This window comes from Sus scrofa, chromosome 13 (assembly GCF_054392235.1).
Source record: "Sus scrofa isolate SSC_HxYL_T2T_F1_AM1 chromosome 13, Sscrofa_HxYL_maternal_Yorkshire_Landrace_v2.0, whole genome shotgun sequence".
NCBI lineage: Eukaryota > Metazoa > Chordata > Mammalia > Artiodactyla > Suidae > Sus > Sus scrofa.
Genome location: NC_139395.1, coordinates 150,024,177 through 150,045,203, shown reverse-complemented (window position 1 = coordinate 150,045,203; position 21,027 = coordinate 150,024,177). Strand labels below are relative to the sequence as shown.

The 21,027-nt window shown below is 51.5% G+C and overlaps 1 protein-coding gene and 1 long non-coding RNA gene across 3 annotated transcripts in view; both read right to left on the bottom strand.

Moving 5' to 3' along the window:
• Window positions 1-20,618, bottom strand: part of HEG1 (heart development protein with EGF like domains 1) — a 90,620-nt gene extending 70,002 nt beyond the window's left edge. For both annotated transcript variants that reach the window (XR_014824632.1, XM_084990919.1), the window contains exon 1: window positions 20,271-20,618. Coding sequence is in view for 1 of the 2 variants with exons in the window: in XM_084990919.1 (XP_084847045.1) it covers window positions 20,271-20,502 (232 nt within the window). In the remaining variant the exon portion in view is untranslated. The remainder of the gene's footprint in view (window positions 1-20,270) is intronic.
• Window positions 10,900-17,280, bottom strand: LOC146397694 (uncharacterized). The gene is made up of 2 exons (XR_014824633.1): window positions 16,200-17,280; window positions 10,900-14,924 (listed from the first exon to the last, which is right to left on the bottom strand). It is a non-coding gene; the product is annotated as an uncharacterized LOC146397694 (long non-coding RNA).
• Window positions 20,619-21,027: the final 409 nt, after the last annotated feature.

Sequence of the window (21,027 nt, the reverse complement as noted above, 5' to 3'; positions counted from 1 at the left end):
CCCCAGAGGGTCAGAGGCAGTTGCTGAAACCCCACTTACGTCCCGTGGCAACTGAGCCGCATCAATGAGCCTCCCCCTGGAGTCTGAGATGGCCCAATTTCCCAGGTGTCTTTTGAGCTGGAAATACCATCCTTCCCGCTGTGCTCAGCCCCGTGTCAGGCCATCACTTTCCCTTGTACCATGAATGGAGATTAAATTAACAAGAGCGTTTTATTGCTTTGCTTGTTTTTTGTTTTTTTTCCAAGTTGACAACTTCCACTTCAGTAATGTCTTAATGTTCCAAAGCATCTGTTTGTGAACCAACATCGTCAGGGATGCTAGCACAGCCCAGGAGGAGGATTTCCTAATTAACAGCTGCTACGGAGTCGACTCCTCACCACCCACCCCATGATTGGGGCTTTTTCAACTTGCATTGTTCCAGAGCAGTGGAGTGCTGTGTGCGGGGAGGATGCCGTGTCATCCAAAGAGGCAGTTTCTTCCTGGTGGCCCGGCCCATGTCAAGTGCTGCCGGCTACACCCTCCACTCTCGATTCTGGGGCACAGAGTTGAAGCACAAGCCCTTATCTTCATTTCCCTCCCCTGAGATTCAGATCTCACCACCCAGGGCTAAGTGTTTTCACCTGTTATCTCATTTAATGCATGTGACCACCAGTCAAGTGGGTATCATGGTACATGGGGGTGACTGGGGGACAGAAATATGAAGTGCTTGTTCAAGGTCATGGGCTCAACAGCAGAGACCCAATCTGAACCCAGGTCTCCTTCCATGACACCTCAGCTTCAAGGTACCAACGAATGAGTGGGGACAAAGAAAGTCTCACCGGCCTTCCAACTTTAGATTTAAGTCCAAGGGCACTGCCCGGTTTCTGAGAGGATGAGATGGTGCCTGTCACATGGACTTTGGAATTGGATAGACTTGGCCTATAGCAGCTGCATGTTATTAGTTGCAACCCTGGGCAGAAGGACTTTGTGGGGTTTTTTGATTTGTTTTTGTTGTCTTTTTAGGGCCACACCCACGGCTGTCCCAGGCTAGGGGTCCCATCGGAGCTACAGCTGCCAGCCTACACCACAGCCACAGCAACACAGGATCCTCAACCCACTGATCGAGGCCAGGGATCGAACTTGCAACCTCATGTTTCCTAGTCGGATTCACTTCTGCTGTGCCACGACGGGAACTCTTTTTTTTTTCCAGAAGGACTTTGAAATCAGCTCCTGACTCAGAAGAACTCATAGGTCATGAAAAGAATGATAACAAAGAGTAGAGGCTGGATGGAGCATGAGTTTGTAGGATGAGAAAAGTCTGTTTTCAGAATACAAACTTTGGGGTGATGCTACAAACCAAGTGGAAATGGTGGGCAGATAAACATGTGGGACTACCGACCAGGAGGAAAGACAAAGAGGTGGCAGGTCCAGGGGAAAGTCAGGGAAAATGTGAATTTGGAGGGAGCAGAAGAGCAGATGAAAGAGACGCAGATGACAAGGGAAGGACAGGATGAAATTCAAAAGTGGGGGCGAGGAAGGTGGCGTGTTCGGAGGTTCAGCAGAGAGAGGCCATGGACACCAGGCCTGCAACAAGGCTGGCGTCAAGTCAACCCAAGTCCCCAGCACTTTCCAAGTGTCACTTGGAAGGCGGAGATGATGGTCATGTGGCTGAGGCTTGAGGTTCACGAGGGAGAGGTTCTGGAGCAGTAGGACACTGACCCCTGCCTGTGGCATCACCCATTCCTGCCTCACCCCCACCCGCAAGCTTTCCTGGGAACCCCAACTTGGGAAACACTCGTCAGAGAGCGGTGGAGCTGGTGCCTTGAATCTGCACGCTTGTATGTGCCAGCATGGGTCCTTACACCCATGATAGTGGGGTTCTTTGTAATTTTAAAAAATGTTCCTAAAATTCAGTTGCTCACTCACACAGGGAGGGAGGGAAAGAGGCTCTTAAAAAAAAAAAAAATTTTTTTTTTTTTTGCTACACCTGCAACATGTGGAAGTTCCCAGGCCAGGGATCAAACTTGCACCACAGCAGTGACCTGAGCTGCTACAGCAACAACACAGGATCCTTAACTTACTGCACCACAGCGGGAGCTCCGAAAAGAGGCTTTGTTAAAAAAATGTGTGCCCCTTCTTTTTTAAATTCCTGTTGGTGTGATGGATGGCCAGACACCACAAGAGGAGGAGGACACTGCTTACAGGAACTTTAAGGGAGGATGAAATTATGCTCCTATTCTCAGAGATAAAATTAAGAAATTCAGAGTTCCCGTTGTGGCTCAGTGGTTAGCTAACCTGACTGAGCAGGTTCGATCCCTGGCCTTGCTCAGTGAGTTAAAGATCCTGTGTTGCTGTGGCTGTGGCACAGGCTTGAAGCTACAGCTCTGATTTGACCCCTAGCCTGGGATCCTCCATATGCCTGCAGGTGAGGCCCTAAAAAGACGAAAAAGACCAAAAAAAAAAAAAAAAAGAAAGAAAGAAAGAAAGAAACAGAAAAAGAAATCCCACACATTTACAATCTGCACTTTTCATGGCATAATTTCAGGGACCTAAATTATCCTATTAAAGCCTGACATTCTGAGTGGCAGACAAGACAGGTATTCTTGTCCCATTTTACAGCAGAGAAGACTACGGTTCAATACTGAGGTCACCTGCCTAGAATAATCCAGAAAATAAGTGGCAGAGCAGAAACTAGAGCCCAACTCTTTCACTCCAATTTCTTTCGTAATTAGCACACCCACATGAACACCAGTAAGGACCGAGAGGAGAAACGCTCAGCCAGCTAGCTTTCAGTGCTCTGCTCATTCATTCTGAGCAGGGTTAGGAGATGAGCTGGCTCGTCTTTGGTGCCCTCTCCCTCTCCAAAGGTGACCTCCATCCTTAGGGACCACAGCAACCAACCTACTCTGACCTTCACATCAAAGGACTGGGGCCCAAGAGGAGCCGTAACAGTTCCAAACCCACAATCCAGCCAGTGAGTGGCATCTATGAATTTAAAAAAAAAATGTTTACATTCACAATCATTAGGATAGCCACTATTAAAAAAATAGAAAATAACAAGTGTTAGGAAGGATGTGGAGAAACTGAAACCTTGCTTGGTTCTTTGCTGGTGCAAATACAAAATGGCGTAGTTAGTGTGGAAAATGGTTTGGCGGTTCCTCAAAAACTTAGACACAGCATTACCATATGATCCAGCAATTCCATTGCTAGGCATACGCCCCAAAGAACTGAAAGCAGGGAATGAGACACTTGTACACCCATGTTCACAGCAGGATTACTCACCACAGCCAAAAGGTGGAAGCAACCCAAGTGCCCATCAACGGCTAGATGGATCAACACCATGTGGTGTATGCATACAATGGAATATTATTCAGCCTTAAAAGGAAAGGAAATTCTGACACATGGTACAACATGGGTGAACCTTGAAAACATTATGGTAAGTGAAATGAGCCAAACACAAGGACAAATATTCCATGAACTCTTACTTATTTGAGGTGCCTAGAATAGGTAACACCAGCGAGACAGAGAGGAGAAGAGAGGTTAGCAGGGGTTGGAGGGAGGGAGGAATGGGGATTTACTATCTCATGCGTTTCTATTGGGAAAATGAAAAAGTCTGGAAACAGACAGTGGTGATGGTTGTACAACATGGTGAATGTACCCAATGCCAATGATTTGTAGCCCTAAAAAGGTTAAAATGGCATATCTCAGGCTACACATATGCTACCACAATAAGAAATGTCTGTATTTACTGAGCATCAGCCACGCACAAGACACCATGGAATCTGCCTCGAGGAGCTCACTGCTTCTAAGAGAGACGAGCCTGGTAAACAAATCCCTACGATGCTCCTGGGATGTGGGAGGTGGCGGGGCAGAGGGGGCGCCCTGGGAGTTTGGAAGGCGCAGAGCTAAAACCAAAGTCCCATCCTCCCTTCCCAGGCTGCCACCCCCTCCTCCAGGTCCTTCCACAGCTGGGCCCTCGTGGCCTCACGGCCTGCACCCCAGGAATGAGGGGGATTTCAGGCCGGATGGCTATAGGCGGATATTTTGGGGCAGGCAGGAACCTTGGGGGCGTGGGGGAGGGCGGCTGCAATCTCACCAGAAAGGCAGCCGCCTACTCAGCTGGGCCACTCCGGGCAGTGTTTTGAAACGCTCCTGCGGATGTAATGATTCTGGGTGGAGGACGTTTAGGAGCCAAATGAGTTTGTGTGAACAAAAGACTCGGCTCTCGATCTGGACTGTCCAGGGCTCTCGGGGAGTTTCGTTTCCTTCCTTGTTCTTACCCTGAAAGGAGCGGCCCCAAGCAAAACCATACACGTTGAGATGTGTTTGGACCTAAGATCCGATGATGCGATTTTTAAAAAGATTCCCCTGGAATAGCCTCTCATAATGAAAAGTATAAAGTTTACAAGGCACATTAACCTTCCCTCCCTGTGAGATAGTCGGCCTTTGTCCAGCTGACCGTCCTCTGGGGACAAAGGCAGGCCTGCAGGGCTGAGCCGTGAACTGGAGTTGGCTGACCCGGAGCTTCTGGGTCTGGGGTCAACCTTCCAGAAAGGGACTCGCCCCTGAGGTGGCCTGGGGCGGGGCGCAGTGCTAAGGAGGGAGAGCTGCCTATCCAGGCAGGAATGAAAGATGAAGGACCTTGGTGTGACCCCATGCTCCTGGCTTTAAATATAATTCTATAGGTTTAAGGCAGGGAAAAAAAGACCTTAAGAAAAAGCACTAGGGTCAATGGTCAGCCGATTCCCATTCGATTAAGTAAACAAAAAGGCCTTCCGCGGGGGGCGGGGAGGGGGGCTTATGCCTCCGTTTTCTTTGCCCCTCTCACCTTCTGAAAAGCCAACATCCATGGAGGGGCTGAAGAGGAGGCTCCTTAGCAAAGAGGCAGACGGCCTGGGGGGTGGGGGTGGGGGCTGCCCAGGGAGCCGGCCTCCCGCGTGGTCAGCCTGACATTCGCTCACACCCAGAGAGGAAGCCCGGTGGCAGGGCTCCACCTAAGGAGGCCTGCCAGGTTAGCGAAACAATAAAGAGGCAAGGAAAACATCCTGGTTCCGAGGAGGAAGGGGAGGCGTGGGGGAGGGGGCAGGAAGCGCGGGCGCTACCGGGGCGGCGGGCGGGCTCAGCCAGACGGGTCCGCCGCCGGTGCAAGATCTGTGGTCCATTGACACCGCTGACCTGTGTGAAGTGGCCCAAGACCCTAAGGAAATCAGAGAAGCATCATTTGTTTGAAGAGTTTACAGGGTTAGAAAACGCGGACCGATGATGTCGAGGTCAGGACTGGAGAAGCGCAGGGGAGAAGGTGGCTGCGGTCACTGCCTCTGGGGGGGGTGGGGAGGGGGCTCAGCCGGAGCCCACCGGGAGCCTGCGCGCTGTGTTAAGTACCATCTTATTTCAGGAGATGAATTAAAAGGTTACTAATAAGCTTTTAAAATGAAGATTGGGAAATCTGACACTTGATTCAAACAACCAATATTTAAAAAAATCAGTTGTATGCCATAGCCGATTAAGAAAAAAAGAGAAAGCGGGAGAAGAAAGGAAGGAGGCTGAAAAGAGAAATGAAAACAAAAGGGAGAAACTTACAGAAGGAGGGAGGAAAAAGGCCAGGGAGAATTTTTTTTTAAAAAAGGGACTCCTGCCAGAGTAGGGTAATTATTGGTTATTATAATAATAATGGCAGCCCAAATAGGGGAGCACTTGCTCCCTGCAGGCTCCTGCTGAGCACCGCCCAGGACTGTCCCCGTGAATCTCATCTTGCCAACACTGGGAGGGAGGCACCCTAATTATCCCTGTTTTGGTAAGGACACGGAGGTGCAGTGAGAGAAGTAACATGACCAAGGTTACATGGCAAACAGTAGGACTGGACATCAACACAGGTCTGTCTGACCTCAAAGAATGTCCAATTTGAAAATATGGAGGAGTTCCTACTGCGGCTCAACGGGTTAAGGACCCAACGTAATCTCTGTGCGGATGTGGGTTCAATCCCTGGCCTCGCTCAGTGGATTAAGGATCCCCTGTTGCCACAAGCCGAGCCACAGGCTGCAGATGCTGCTCGATCTGGTGTTGCAGTGGCTGTGACGCAGGCTGGCAGCTGCAGCTCCAACTGGATCCCTAGCCTGGGAATCTCTAGGTACGCCCCTAAAAAGAAAAATAAATAAATAAAATAAAATAAAATATGGACATAAAGAATGAAGGACAGACAAAGACAACACCTTCTGAAAGGGAAAGCGGGAAAGGGCTGAGGTGTCCCCTGTTCATGCCCTACCAGGACGTCCTCAGGGGACTCCAGGATCCACACTGCAGCTTCATGACTCAAGTGGGTGACACACCTTGACAGCCTAGGTCACCTGCTTCCGAACGGCATTACGTGTAATTAATTCCACCTAATCAACAAGGGATGGAATTTAGGAAGAGGAAGGAAGAAAGGGCAGAAGAGAGGGTGGGAGGAAGGAAGGGCGAGAAGAGTGAGAAAAGGCCGTGGCAAGGCAAAGATGATGGAGGTGATGAGAGGATGACAGAGAGATTAACGGGACCGTTACCCAGCAAAGGGAGGTCGGGTTTGGGGGAGGAAAGGGTGACACGTCTGCATTGATAAACGACTCTCTGTTGTATTGAAAATGAAGCAGGATAAGCACATGGACGAATGTGTGGCTGTTTGGCAGGTGGCGGAAGGCACAGAACGGGGTTTCTGCAGAGAAGAAAGGTAGTGTGGGAATCACTGCCTCAGAGAAAACAGGTGCAGCCCTGATGCCTTCCCTCCACGACTTCCTCCCTGCTGCCCTCCCGCCCAGAATGCCCTGCTCCAGTCTCCTTGGCTTTCTGGCAAAAATCGGACTCATTTCTCATACCCAGATCCAAGGCTACCACCTCCAGGCAGCCTTCCCCAGGACAACTCTCTCCCTCGTCACGAGTCTTCTACTTTGTTATACGGTTATAACTGTGATTCCATGTCTGTGTCCCTTACGAGAGACAGTGGTGCACAGGAGATGCTCAGTAAATGTTTGCTGCACTGAGCTGGAGGGCCAGGGGCAGAGCTGCAAGAACATTTGGCTTGATGGGAGGGGCAGGGATGGGAAGGAGCTCTTCCACGGGGGCCCCCCGAGAGGACAGAGAGATGGAGCCTTGACAAAGGCCACGGAGATTTCCTAGAATGTTCTCCCTCCACCTTCTCCTCGTCCTCCTGCCTCTCCTTCTCCATGGAGCCCCATCTCACAATACTAAAACTGGCCAGGGTGTTCCCGGGACCATGTTTACAAAGCTTGTCACATGGATGGATTCGTTTCGCCCCCACAACAGCACTGCGAGGTGGACGGGGCTGGTCTTCTCGTCTCCATTTTACAGATACAGACACGGGCTCAGGGATGGAGCGCCTTGCCCAAGGTCACAGTCAGTTCACTGTATTATGACTCAGATGACTTGCTATGTCTACACTTAAACGGGCTTTCACAGTCATAATTGTATTCACTCCTCCTCAAAAGCCTTGCTAAGGAAGCAGGATAGAGAGATATTACCCTCATTTTTAACATAAGGAAAGTCAGACCCAGAGACGTCAGGCAGCTGCCCAAAGCCACAGAGCTAGAAAGTGATGGGTCAAGAGCAGAGGTTCTCTGGAGTTCCCGTCGTGGCGCAGCAGAAATGAATCCGACTAGGAACCGTGAGGTTGCGGGTCCCATCCCTGGCCTCACTCTGGGTTAAGGACCTGGCACTGCAGTGGTGCAGGTCGCAGACACTGCTGGGATCCTGCGTTGCTATGGCTGTAGCGCAGGCCGGCAGCTGTAGCTGATTGGACCCCTAGCCTGGGAACCTTCATATGCCTCAGGTGCGGCCCTAAAAAGCAAAATAAACAAATACATATATACATAAAATATAAATTAAAAAAAAAAAGAGCAGAAGTTCTCTGACCCCCACAGAGCCCTCGAGCCACCACTGGCACCTGTCTTGCCAACGCTGCCAGCAGCTAGAGCCGGGAGCACGTCATCACCACAGGGACAAATTCCGAGCCAACCACAAGAATTCATCTACCCAGTGAGTCTAATCCTCTTCAAGGAGGTCCCATTAAGACCACACTTAGTCCAACAATGCTGTTGTTGGATGAAGAAGAAGAATGCTGGAGCAGTTTCCTAAAATTCTCTAGTTTTTAATAGATCCTGCAGGACATTCTCTTGAGTTCCCTGGATAACAACAATTTTTCTTCCCTAGATGAGAGATTGAGAGTATTTTGGAAGCAGACACAAATTTAAAGCCCCATCTGGTAACTGATGCCGGAGATGAAGGTGCATGAACCCATTTTGGATCCAGGAGGAGGTTTTATTTTTTAATTTTTAAAAATTTTAGTATTATTTTTTACAGGAGGTTTACCTGCAAAAACAAATCCAGCAGTGAGTTGCTTGTGGCCCACACACCAGCCTTGAATGGGGCTCCCAACTCTTTCAAACACTTGAGAGGCATGGGTCAACCATCTCCAAAGGTTCTGACCTCACTGGTCACGGAGGTCCACCTATGACAGGTTTTCAACGTCTTATTATTTTGGAGTCACACCTCACATACTGGTTTTGTTGACTCCTAATTGCTTCGTGGGTGTTGACCTGGTCTCCTCGGATGATTACAGGCAAGGGCTATGGCCCTGAGTTTGACTTCAAATCTTTAAACCTTGCTCAGAAGCCCTATAACACTGTGAGGTGGACAGAACTGCATGCTCGCCTGCATTTTAGATACGGAAACGGGCTCAGAGATGAAAGAGGCCTAAAACTAATGATGGACAGAGAGAGAGTTCTAAAAGACCATAGGTGAGGTTGGCAGGGGTCGGGGGTGAGAGAGGACTGGGTACAGAGGTCCCTGGAAGGTGGCCTTGAGCCCTTTGCATTCAGAACTTGTCCCCTGTCCAATGCGCCTGATGGTGAAGGGGGCGTTGTCACAATGCAATGGTCAGTGTTAACAGGCACTGGTTTCAGGAGCAGCATCATGGCCAGTACTGATAGAGCTCTCTTGCCCCAGCACCTCATCATCTGCTTTACAAAGGACATAGGACATTATATTCCCTATATATTTTGTGTGTGTGTGTCTTTTTTTTTTTTTTTTTGTCTTTTTAGGGTTGCACCCGCAGCATATGGAGGTTCCCAGGGTAGGGGTCCAAGCAGAGCTACAGCTGCCGGCCTGCACCACAGCCACAGCAACACAGGATGTGAGCCGCATCTGTGACCTACACCACAACTCACGGCATCACCGGATCCTTAACCCACTGAGCAAGGCCAGGGATCAAACCCGAAACCTCATGGTTCCTAGTCAGATTCGTTAACCACTGAGCCACGACAGGAGCTCCCTCCCTGTATATTAATAGCCAATTTGACAGAGGAGAAACGGAAGGCACAGAGAGGCTGAATAAACTATAAGGTAACACAGCAGGCCATTGGCACTGCTGGGATCTGGACTGAGGCTGTCTGACCCCCAAACTAGGACCTCCACAGGTCTGTGACTGCAAAGCCAGCAGGGCTTTCATTCATCCACACCTGGCAAAAGATGATCCCAGAAAAAGTCTTACCCCATGACAGCAACACATGTCCTGGTGGCCCCAAAGGCCACAGGAGTGAAACTCACCCCTGTACTGAAGCTGTTTCCATCTCCTCCCAGGGAAGGAAAATGGAGTGGGTTTCAACACTAGCCCAACATATGACAACCACCAGTCTTTACTTTGCCCAAAGAACAATAACCCACCAGATTACACGAGGCGTCTCTCTCCTGCATTCTCGCTACACCTTCCTCCAATGTGACTGCCTTGGTTCAGTGGCACAGGGCCAGCAGGAGAGCTTGACCTTGACCTCTGCCCTCTTCTCATCACCCATCTTCCTCCCTGGTCTTCATCTCTCAACTTATCAAAGACGTTAAGCAGAAACTTGTCAAACTTATCAAATCCATCCCCTTGCCTCCAGCAACCCAGGTCCTTCCCAGCCCAGAGAGGTGGGGGCTGCTGTTATTCAGGGTCTTTAGTGAGTCCCGGGCCTCCCCACCCAGCCCCGCAACAACCCCAGGAACTGGGAACACAGAGCCTTGCCTGTCTCGTACACCACCCGACCTGTATGCTTTCCCCAAACACTCTACATGACAGAATAATACCGTGAAGTGCAAGTACCCCAAACCAAAATACAGCTCAGGAGGAATGTGTCCTGTCTGGACAGCCTCTGTAGATTCACCAGCTTCTTAGGAGATCTAATGACAAGAGCCCTAGACCGCCCAGTGGTGCAGGAGCTGTTGCTGTAGCACCGGGGCAGTGGGCGGCCACAGCTGGACAGATGTGCCCAGGCTGGGCGCTAGGAAACAAAGATGGATAAAATCCATTGCTTCCTCTCAAGGGGCTGCAGGTCTAGTGGGCTCCCAAGTACACATGCAGAGCCACCGTGGGGTCCTTGGCCTCGGCCCTCACACGGTCCTCGCTTCCGGACTCCAAGCGAAGGATCCTGGTGCTGAGTGTCCTCACGTTTTAGACCAGCTTCGGGGAAGATGGGAGGTGTTCACAGGATACAAATGGGCCCTCTCAGAAAGGGAGCTTCAGCACAGTATGGACCAACCCTTCATTTCATCAAGAAACAGAGGCCCAGTGGAGAAGAGATGTGGCCCAAGTTACATGATGACTAAGAGCCAAAACTTGACCCTGGAGCTTTTAGAACAGCTTTCCCCACTAGCCACGCCAGGTGCTGGGGCACCCTTTCTACCTCCAACTATAGCTCTAACTGGCACTATGATGGCTGTGACACTGCTTCGCTGGTTTCTAGAACCTTTCCAGGACCTGTGGCACAGGCTGACAGCTGTAGCTCCAATTAGACCCTTAGCCTGGGAACTTCCATTTGTGGCTGTTGCAGCCCTAAAAAGCAAAAAAAAAAAAAAGTGAGAGCCCTAAAATGAAATGGACAGTCTTCTTTTTCCTCCTTATTTTGTAAATAAGCCTTTCTATCATTTAATGAATAAAGACAGATTTTTTTTTTTTTTTTTTTTTTTTGTCACCTTCAGCATAGGCTAGGGGTCAAATCAGAGCGGCATCTGCCGGCCTACACCACAGCCACAGCAATGCCAGATCCAAGTCTGGTCTGCGACCTGCATCACAGCTTATGGTGACAGCAGATCCTTGACCCACTGAGCAAGGCCAGGGATCGAACCCACATCCTTATGGATACTAGTGGGGTTTGTTACCGCTGAGCCACGATGGGAACTCCCCAAGACAGATCTTTTGAGGTCCTGTCTAAACCTAAGAATGCAGGCTTCTCTGAACAAAAAGAGAATTCTCGAAGTGTTCTTATATACACCAAACAAAACTCCTACAATTTAAGGGATCAATTATTGCCAATGAAATGACTCTAATTTAGAAAGATGCAAGGGCCCTGTGGTGGTCTTTTGCCCCTTCTATTCCAGTTCCTTCTAAAATCCATAATTCCTTTCTACCTGGTCACTTTGGCAAAGCATTGTGCTAGGCTGCCGCTCTGCCCAGAGGTAGTCACCCTCTTCACAGCCGTGGGGCAGAGCTTCCCCTGGCAGTGTCCCCGAGCTTCCTGTTCATCAGACACCCTGTGCAGTCAGACACCAATGATACATCTTCTCTTTAACTTGCTGGAAAAAGTATAACTTGGTACAATTCTAAGGGGTCCTTTGGTAGTACTGCCAAGAATCTTAAAATTTTCCACATCCAGGAATTAACATTAAGCAAATAATCAGATATAAATACAAAATTTGATGCCTAAAGATATTTATCACAGCATTATCTATGATAGCGAAAAACTGAATGTAGTCTTTATATCCAACGAAGAAATAGCTAGAAAAAACTTATGGTATAATGAAACAATATCCATTCTGGATATTCATATGCCTATACACATGGATTGATACGTAAATAGATGGATAGTTAGAGATAGATAACTTTATATTCCACATCAATAAGAAATAATAACATTGCTCATATTGTAATATATTTCTAGTAGTTGGAATATAGGTGGTATTTCATTTATTGCTTTTACTTCTCTATAACTTCTGAATGTTATATGATAAACACATACAACTTTTATAATCAGAAAAAAATTAATGTCTAAAAAGGACTTTTAAATTTTGGAAAAAGGAAAGACGGCCATGCAGCTTGGAGATACCAAAATGCCAGCACTTTACTGTCAGCCTAAGTCAAAAACGTCACCTGACAGCCTCACTGTTGACTGGCAGCAAGCCAGGCTTCCCGGGGCTGAGGGTCCCTGGTCTGGTGGGGGAGCAAAGATCAGGGAAGACTGGTCCCTGCCTGACACGAGGGACAAGCATCCTCACCCTCTGACAGCTCAGGGGCCAACAAGGGAAGCGGGACCACGGCAAGCAGAAGGCGAACACTCTTCTGCATCCAAACCCTTGACTCCAGAGATCCCGCCACAGCAGCAGCCCAGCCAGGGACCCTGAACCACAGCCCACATGACAGCTTGGATGCGGCTTCTCTGCTCCACTGGCAGCCCCTCTGCCCTCTCCCTCCCCTGGAGAAGAAGACTGTTGGGTCCACAGTCCTACTGCACCGGGGGTACAGCAGGAGGGAGGCATGGGCTCGCCCACCCTGTGTTTCGCTGGTCCAGGCTCATGAGGACAGCGCCGTCCCAGAGACAGTCCTGCAAGAGCGCATTCCTCTTCCCACCTCCCACTCTCACATCTAGAGCCATCATTTACTCCACAAGCCCACCAGGGCATGCCACAGGTCAGACTCCTACCTAGGCTGGCTTCCCACAGTCTATTCCCCATACCACCCCTCTGCCTAACCCCCCTCCAGGTGCCTAGAGGACAGTCTGCCCTCCTCGCCACCTCTCACAGCCCCACAGGCCTGCCAGCACAGGCTCCTTCTCTCCATCCTCAGGGTGTGTGCACTGGCTGCTCCCTCCACCCGCAAGGCTGGTTCCACCACAGCCCAGGGCACACCCTGTGCCTCGTCCTGGATGGGAAGGAGCTGGGTCTGTAGAAACAGCAGTCTGGGGGGCTAGGACAGGGAGCTGAACAAAATGAGGCCAGAGGGCTGGTGGGGTCGGACCTGTGGACCTCGTGTTCCTCCAGGGGGTCTGGATTTTATTCTCAGCACAACGGCAGAGCCCTCAGAGGGTGTTTGGTCGGAGAGTGAGCTGACCTGAACTGCATCTGAAGCAGATGGCTCTGACTCCTGTGAGCAGAGAGTGGAGGGAGAGCTTGAGTGGACATGGGGGATATAGAAAGAGCAGCAGAGATGGAGAGGGCGGATTTGGGATCTATTCTGGAAATAGAACCAACTGGAGTTGTGCGTGCGTGTACACGCGTGCGCGCGCGCGCACACACACACACACACATACACACACAAGATGTGGAAGGTAAGGGCAAAGGATGATAGAGGTGGCTCCTAGGCTTATCCTTTATGTAACGAGGCGGAGGGTGTTGCCAACTCCTGACATGGAGGAGTCAGGAGTCAACACTGGGTTTGGGATGGGAATCAAGGGCTCTTTTCTCTCTGCTTGTCCTCTTTCACATCACTCTGAAACTTTGCCCAGGGAGGCCAACATCTGCTGTCTCCCACACAGTAAGCAGGCTTCTTCCTGCTCTACCAAAAGCTCCCCCAAATTCTCAGAATCAAAGCCAGGGGCCTTCCCTCAGGCCGCATTCTCCCATCTCCCTTCTCCTTTCATGTGGGACAGGATCTGGATGAGACAAGACCCAGCAGATACAGGTGAGCTTACACGCCCGTCCCTTGGCCGACTGTAGGAGTGTATGCACACACTGCACACTATACTCAATCACCCATGACCCACAGCCAGCCCCAGGCTGCACGACCTTTTCAAGGCGCCCTCCGGCCGGCCTGGCCCCTGGGCTGGCACTGCTTCCTCCCCACCATCTAAGCTGGGTGTTCCCCATTGGGCACCGCCAGCTTCCTCTTCTCCCAGGGCATCTGCTGCTGCTGAGGCTCATGCTCCAGACCGAATATGGCCCTGACCTCGTCCTGGTTCAGTTCTGCATTCTCAGCTGTCCTCGGAAGACTTCTACTGGGACAGGCTGTGGTCTTCACAGTGAAGGCTCTTCAAATGTCACAAACCAGCTCCTCTCCATCCACCACCCCCATCACCCCTGAGGCCAGGTGGTCACCAGGGCCTCCTGCCTGGGCCCTTGCATGGCTCCCTTTCAATTTCTACTCCACCCGTTCTAGTCCATGCTGTTTTCAGTCTTTTCCTCCTAGCCTATCAATACCCTGTCTGCCAGCCTTCTTGTATCTCTGAGATTACTCCTGGGCTGGAATGCGGCAGATCTGTGTGTTCGGTTCATCCATGAGGCCCCAGCACTAAGCACCAATGAACACGGAACAAGCGGACATGCTGCTCGTTCCTCACAAGCCCTCAGGGGCTCCTCAATAGGGATGAGAGAAACCGGATGCCTTCAACAGGCCCCTAAAGTTTTCCTTCCTTTTGGACCCAATCCTCCTTTCTAGGCTTCTTTTCAATGATTCTAGTTAGGCTGGAGCCTAATTAGTCTTCCGAGTCCTCTCCCCCACCTTCCTGATGGTTGATCACTTGCACGTTAAAAACCTGGAGCCTTTCAATATTTGGAAACTGCCAAGACCCTCACTGCCTCTCTGTCCATCTGTATCCAAGCAACTCTTTCTTTCCCCCCCACCCCCCATGTCTGCTGGGACTGCCCACCCTGGCTGTCCCTCCACGTCTGCATGTGGCAGCCCGTCTCCATCCACACTGCTCAGTAAGACCCTCTCGTGACACTACTTCAGCTCTGAATCACTTGTGCATCGTTACTGCACTTTTTTCTGGTCTTCTTTTTTTCTAGGGCCGCGCCCATGGCATATGGAGGTTCCCAGGTGAGGGGTCTAATCGAAGCTACAGCTGCCAGCCTACACCACAGCCAAAGTAACATGGGATCTGAGCCATATCTGCGACCTACACCACAGATCACGGCAACGCCGGATCCTTAACCCACTGAGCGAGGCCAGGGACCGAACCTGAGTCCTCATGGATACTAGTCAGGTTCGTTAACCTGTGAGCTACGATGGGAACTCCCATTACTGCACTTTTGAGACATGTGGTGTTTGCGCTCTAACAAGACTGCACGTTCCCTGGGTGCTGGCAGATTTGCACGGCATCCTCCTATCACCCGGTGCGGCTCCTCACACAGAAAAAGGGCTCTGTAAGTATTTTCTGATGTACACATCAGTCAAATGGGATGCAGACTGAGTCCTATGCCACACTCTCACAAAAGATGAGGGAAAGGACGGGACAGAAACATCTTTGTTTCTGTCTACACAAGATGCACGATGAGTGGGTAGCAGAGGGCGTAGATGATCAAAAGAAAATTTTACAGCCTCTGAAGAGGGTACCGGCTGACGTCTCCTCCTACTGAATGGGTGTGCATAACACTGCCTCAGAATATCAGCCATATCCCCAGGAGAGAGCCCATTAAGACAGCCACCAATTCATTTCAGCTTCGTTGCTAATGAATGTCGCTACCTCTGGCATCATTAACCTGTGGATTGGCATATAAGTAGGGCGGAATTCACAATCGCCATATACAATACCATTTTTACACATACAAGGACTTGTGGCCCCACGTCCTTTCACTAGAACTCTACTCGGCAGCCTTTCTCCAGTAAGAGCCACTGCCATCTCCTTATCCTGTCTCTCATCCCAATCCTAGTCCCTACTCTCTAAAAAAAGGTGAGAGCAAGAGACGGAGGAAGAAGAAGGATGCACTGCAGAGGATCCTGGAGATCTAGAAAACTCTCACCCCATTTTACAGGTGAGAAACTCAAGGCTGCTAAATATATTGTGGGAGGAGCAAATGGCTTTGGCCAAATCTATTTAAATTCTTCCTCCTCCACATACCGTGTGGTGTAACATCCCCAGGTTTCGGTGTCCACGACTGTAAAAAGGCAGCAATATTCCTCGCCGGGTTGTTGTGAGGGTTAAACGGGGATGAGGAATGTGATCCGACCACACAGGTCCTCAGAGGGTAGGAGTCAAAGAGGGGCCAAGCCGAATCTCCCTCCCTGGTGCTTCCTTCCCTCGGATCCTTTTCTTTTTTTCTTTTGTTTATTGTCTTTTTAGGGCCGCACCCGCGGCATATGGAGGTTCCCAGGCTAGGGATCCAATCGGAGCTACAGCTGCTGGCCTATGCCACAGCCACAGCCACACGGGATCCAAGCCACGTCTACGACCTACACCGCAGATCATAGCAATGCCAGATCCTGAACCCACTGAGTGAGGCCAGGAATCGAACCCAAGTCCTCAGGGATACAAGCCAGGTTCTTAACCTGCTGAGCTGCAATGAGAACTCCGCCCTAGGATTCTTGAAGGGAGGGACATTTATTGCAGCTGGAACCTCTCCTTCACACAAAAGAGGGGGTGAGGGCAGAGGGCAGCTTCTGAAGAAGGCACTAAGGGGCTCATGAAGCCACAACTGCCATCTGTGCTTTGCTTTTTTTCTGGGCAGCTCTGAGACAACATGCCAAGAACTCTAAGAACACTGCTTTCGGCCGGCTGGGCAGGGCTGCTGGAAGGCAGAGGGGATCGCTGGGAGGGCAGAGGCTCCTTACCCCGGGACTTGGGGTGCAGTCACTGCCTGGCTGGGCAGTGGACACTTTTCATTCTCGCCCTGCCCACACCATCCAGCTCTGGGCAGGAAACAGCAGCTCAGCCTTTACACACATGAGGTTAGAAGGATGTGGCTTTTAAACACATCAGGGCCAGGGTGAGTCCCTTTCCCCACACCTCTCCTTCTATTTAGGGTGCCCTCCATCAAAGCAAGAAGGCTTCTCAGGAATCCCCATCACCACCATGCCCAGCCCCAGCCAGGATGGTGCTGGAGGAAAGCCCATCTCCCTTCCCTGGGGGCTGCCTCCTGCCTCGCCTGGGTCTTCACTACACTGTGTGATGGTTCCCTCCACCGCAGCTAGAGCTAAATGACAAGTTGGCCCACAAAGTTACAGCAATTCAGGCGACAGCTATGTAACAGCCCAGAAGGGGCTGGGCTCACAAGCGCTTCCTTTACTCTAGGGAGCTGCATTTTTTTAAGATTATTATTCCTTGGGCTGGCTGCTCAACTTCTCAGCGTCATTTCCCCTTTGGGTGGGAAAGTTCTTTCCTTCTGCACTGATTTTCGTTATGACTTAAGCCTCCCCCTCCCCATCTCCTCCCCCACCCGGGCGCATTTGCCGATCTCACAATTAAAGCCTATGGATTGCAAAAGTCAAAGTGTATAAACTTAAGCACTCAGCTTAGAACTGTGGCTCGGCTCAGAAACTCTGAATTGTTAAAAGAAAAAAAAAAAAAAAAAAAACCCAAAAACCCACACAGTGAGGAAAACGAAAACCTCGAGGACCTGGCATCTCTATCTGCACTGGCTGAACACCAAGGTCAGCTGAAGAGCCTGTGGGTGACAGGTGGGCGCAAAAGTTTAACAAAGGACACACGAACGGGAAGGGGGTGGGGCAGTGCTGCCAGCCACGGACGTGTGGTCTAAGGCAGGCAAATGACCCACAGGCAGAATACAAGTACGGTTACTCAACAGTGAGAACCTTGAACTCTGCCAAGAGGAAAAGGGCTAGAAATGGCCCCAGGGAAGAAAAGGACATCATCTCTTGTCCCTGCTGTTGACACTGTTTTTGGAAACCCAGGTCACGAGAACCAGGCACTGACCACGAGCATCCTCGCAGCAGAAGGGGCAGCAGGCGGTTTTCCCAATAATCAAATGCAGCACCTCATTTGTAAGATGCAGGGCTCATTACCTCAGGAGCAAGCCCCCCTGCCCCCACCCGCACCCCCAGCACAAAAGCGTTGGTGCAGAGCCTGGCTGGCCATCTGTCAGGGGTGCTGAGACAGCAGATACCCACATGGGATGCCATGTGGACCAGAGGGTCTCTGGAGACCCCTGCAGTGTCGAGACATCACTGCCTTGGGAAACAACTGATTGTGTCCTGTAGTACATGGTGGCTGATCAAAAAGGGTCCAAAGAAGATCTCAGAGGTTCTTAAGAAGCTCAGACTCACTGAAATCACTTAAGGCTGGCTTTCTTGTCCATTGTTTCTTTTTTCCCTCCAAGTGACATTGTTTGGGCCACCACAAGAAAAGAAGCACAGGGGCTCCCTGGATCCTCAACCATATTAGTGAATTTAGTGAAATGAGACGTTTTCAACAAGTAATTCATTTCCTCTCTTCTAGGCTCTCCTTCCTGACATCCCACCCAAGATCCAGCTTTAGAGCAGCTCAAGTGCAGTCACTCCTTAGGTGGTCTTTGTTGGGGCACCAAGGGAAATCCTCTTAGGTAAGAGAAATTTTGGATCAGCCAGCTCCTGCCTACCTGTTCTCTGTTTTCGCCAGGGTCTCATGCACCTGAAACCTCCATCGCTCTCCCCCTGCAAAATGAATCTTTGCAACTGGGCAGGTGCCAAAGCCAAGACTAGCAGAGCTACCAGCCACACCTGTGAGGAAGTGTGGGTCACTTATGGTGGCGGGGGTGGGGGTGGGGGTGGGGGTAGGGTGTCCCTGACCAGCAAGGGAGATCAGCCCCAATTCTTACCTGCCGAGTCCCGTAAACCAGCTGTCTCCACAGTCCCTCTCCCTGTAACACCTAGCTCTCTGTCATGCATGGGGTCTCTCAGATATAAGAGAAGGAAGGAGACGCATGTGCCAGCCTCATCCAGCCAGCCCCAACATGTCAGCTTCCTTCCCACCCACCTCCTAACAAGATCAGGCCCTAAGAAAGCCTGACTGCCGCCCAGCGAGAGTTGCCCCCAGGTCCTGAAAAGGCCTGAATCCCCTGTACCCCACTTCCCATTTAGAAGACTCACACATTCCTGCAGTATTCTGTACTTAGGTTTCTAACATAAGAAAGCCAGGAAATGTTCTCTTTTATGTTCTTGAGTCCTTCCCGTGGAACGTAAAACAATGTACGCTGTAAGTCACCTAGAGTTGGGGTCATGGTGGGTGTGTCTCCCGCAGACCTTTAGAAGCTTTTTTCTCCTCTCTCTTCCCTTACGGACCCCTCAGTTTCTCGATCGTGTGCCCGTGATGGAGAAGGTCACAAAGACAAGGCTTTTGCAATGATGGGAGTACTACTGCATAGAGCTGAGTTTTTATGAGAGGATCTGATTATTTTCTAAGCTTTTTTTTTTTTTTTTTTTTTTTCTTGTTTGATGGGAGGAGGCATCTCTCGGGGCAATGAAGCAAGTGAATTCCTATCCCAGGAAGTTTGTGTGACATGAGACACTTAAATGAAGTGTCCAGCAGGACGATGAAATCTTCTCAGCCTTCACCTCAACTCCAGGTCAATACCTATCCTGGCATCTCTGAGAGAATGTATGCCTTGCATCACTCCCAGGAAGGCAGCGGCCAACACAGCCCTGCTGACTTTGTTCAAAGCACTTTCCACTTATTTTTACTTTCATTTTGTCACATCATCATCAGGAGGCCAGGAAGAGTGGGTCTCATTACTTCCATTTCACAGATGGAGAGGCTGAGATCCAAAGAAGTGACAGTCCCCAGGTCACAAAGATATTATGGATAGAATTCCACTTAGTTCTTTGCATTTCTCCCAGACCTAAAGAAGCAACTGAATTAAAAGGTCCAGAGGAGAGAGGACAGGTCCCTCTCTGAGCAGACAGGCAGTGGCTGGGTATGGAGCAGCGCTCTCAGGAACCAAAAGGAGAGGAAAGACGTTTGCCTTGCGGGGCTTCACCTTGGAACCCCCCCACCCCCGGCCCTACCAGCCTCTTGCTTTAGAGTGATTCAGTAGAGTTTGGTTTCCAGCTACACCCTTTTGCCCTTTACAAATATCCTCAAGGCTAGAACCCTACAGTCACTTATTTAAATCTGAAAGTCAGCCTCTGTACCAGGAGAGGCCCTTTCTGTATCTATAGGAAAAGAATGGAATTGTGGAACGGACTGGCCAGTTGTTATCACCTCCGAAGTGGGAGAGGCTCTTTGTAAGGTTCGGAGGTATTTCTCTTTCTTTTTTTTTTGTTAAGGTAGGTGTACGGGGGGTCCAGGGTACACCATGGCAGATAAGTTTTCTTCCAAGGGGTAGAGAGAGAACAGGATGGTCACACACACCCCAGTCCAGCCGGCGGCGAAAGCGGCTAGGAAACCACTCTCCCAGCTCGCTGCCCTCCCTCCCACCCCAACCCCAAGGGTCCCAGCGCGCGAGGGGAAGCGGAGCCCCCACCGGGGCTGAGCGACGCGGAGGGGCCTAGGGCTCTGGGATGCAGCCCTGGGCGCGCCCACGCCCCCAGCCCGAGGCTCGCGCGGCGCTGGTCCCTGGCACTCACTCACCGGTGCTCCCGCCTCGGGGGACTCGGCCCGAAGGTTCGGGCCGCGTCGCGGTGCCACGCACAGCGGCTGTCCAGCGGTGGCCCGTAGGCGCGGGCCCGTGGCGCTCCGGGGACAGCGCGGGCGGCGGCGGCGGCGGCGGCGGCTCGCTCTCGTTGCGGGGCTTGGGGGCGGCCGGCGGCGGCAGTAGCAGCAGCGGTAGCAGCAGCAGCAGGAGCGGCGGCGGCGAGGCCATGGTGGCGGCGCCCGCCCGCGCTCACATGCCCGGCGCGCGGGGTGGGCGCGGGGCGGCCACGGGTGCGAGGGAAACGGGCGGCGGGTGCCGCGCCGGGCTGGGGAAGTGAGCGAAGTGAAGCTGCAAGCGCGGTCCCCGCCTCAAAAGTTGTGGGGAGCCGCGGGAGGGAGGTCGGGGGCCGGGCGGGCGCGGCGGAGGCGGCCCCGGCGCCGCTACATGCTGATTAGCCCGGGCGGGTCGCGGGGCGGGCGGCTCCTCCTCGGGTTGACATCACCGGCCGAGCGCGGCCGGGCTCGGCCGGGGCGGGGAGAGGGCAGGAAGGGGGCGGGGGCCGGGCCCGCGAGCGCCGGCCTGGGACTGCGGGGGGAGGTCCTCGGAGCCGGTGACCTCGGACACACACACACGCACACCCACCCTCCCCACCCCCGATTAGTATTGCCTTGCTATTTGCAGAAAATTTAGAAAACCCGAGTCCTCTGAATCGGGGACCAGAATTTCTCAGCTCCTTAAATGCACAATCGGTGA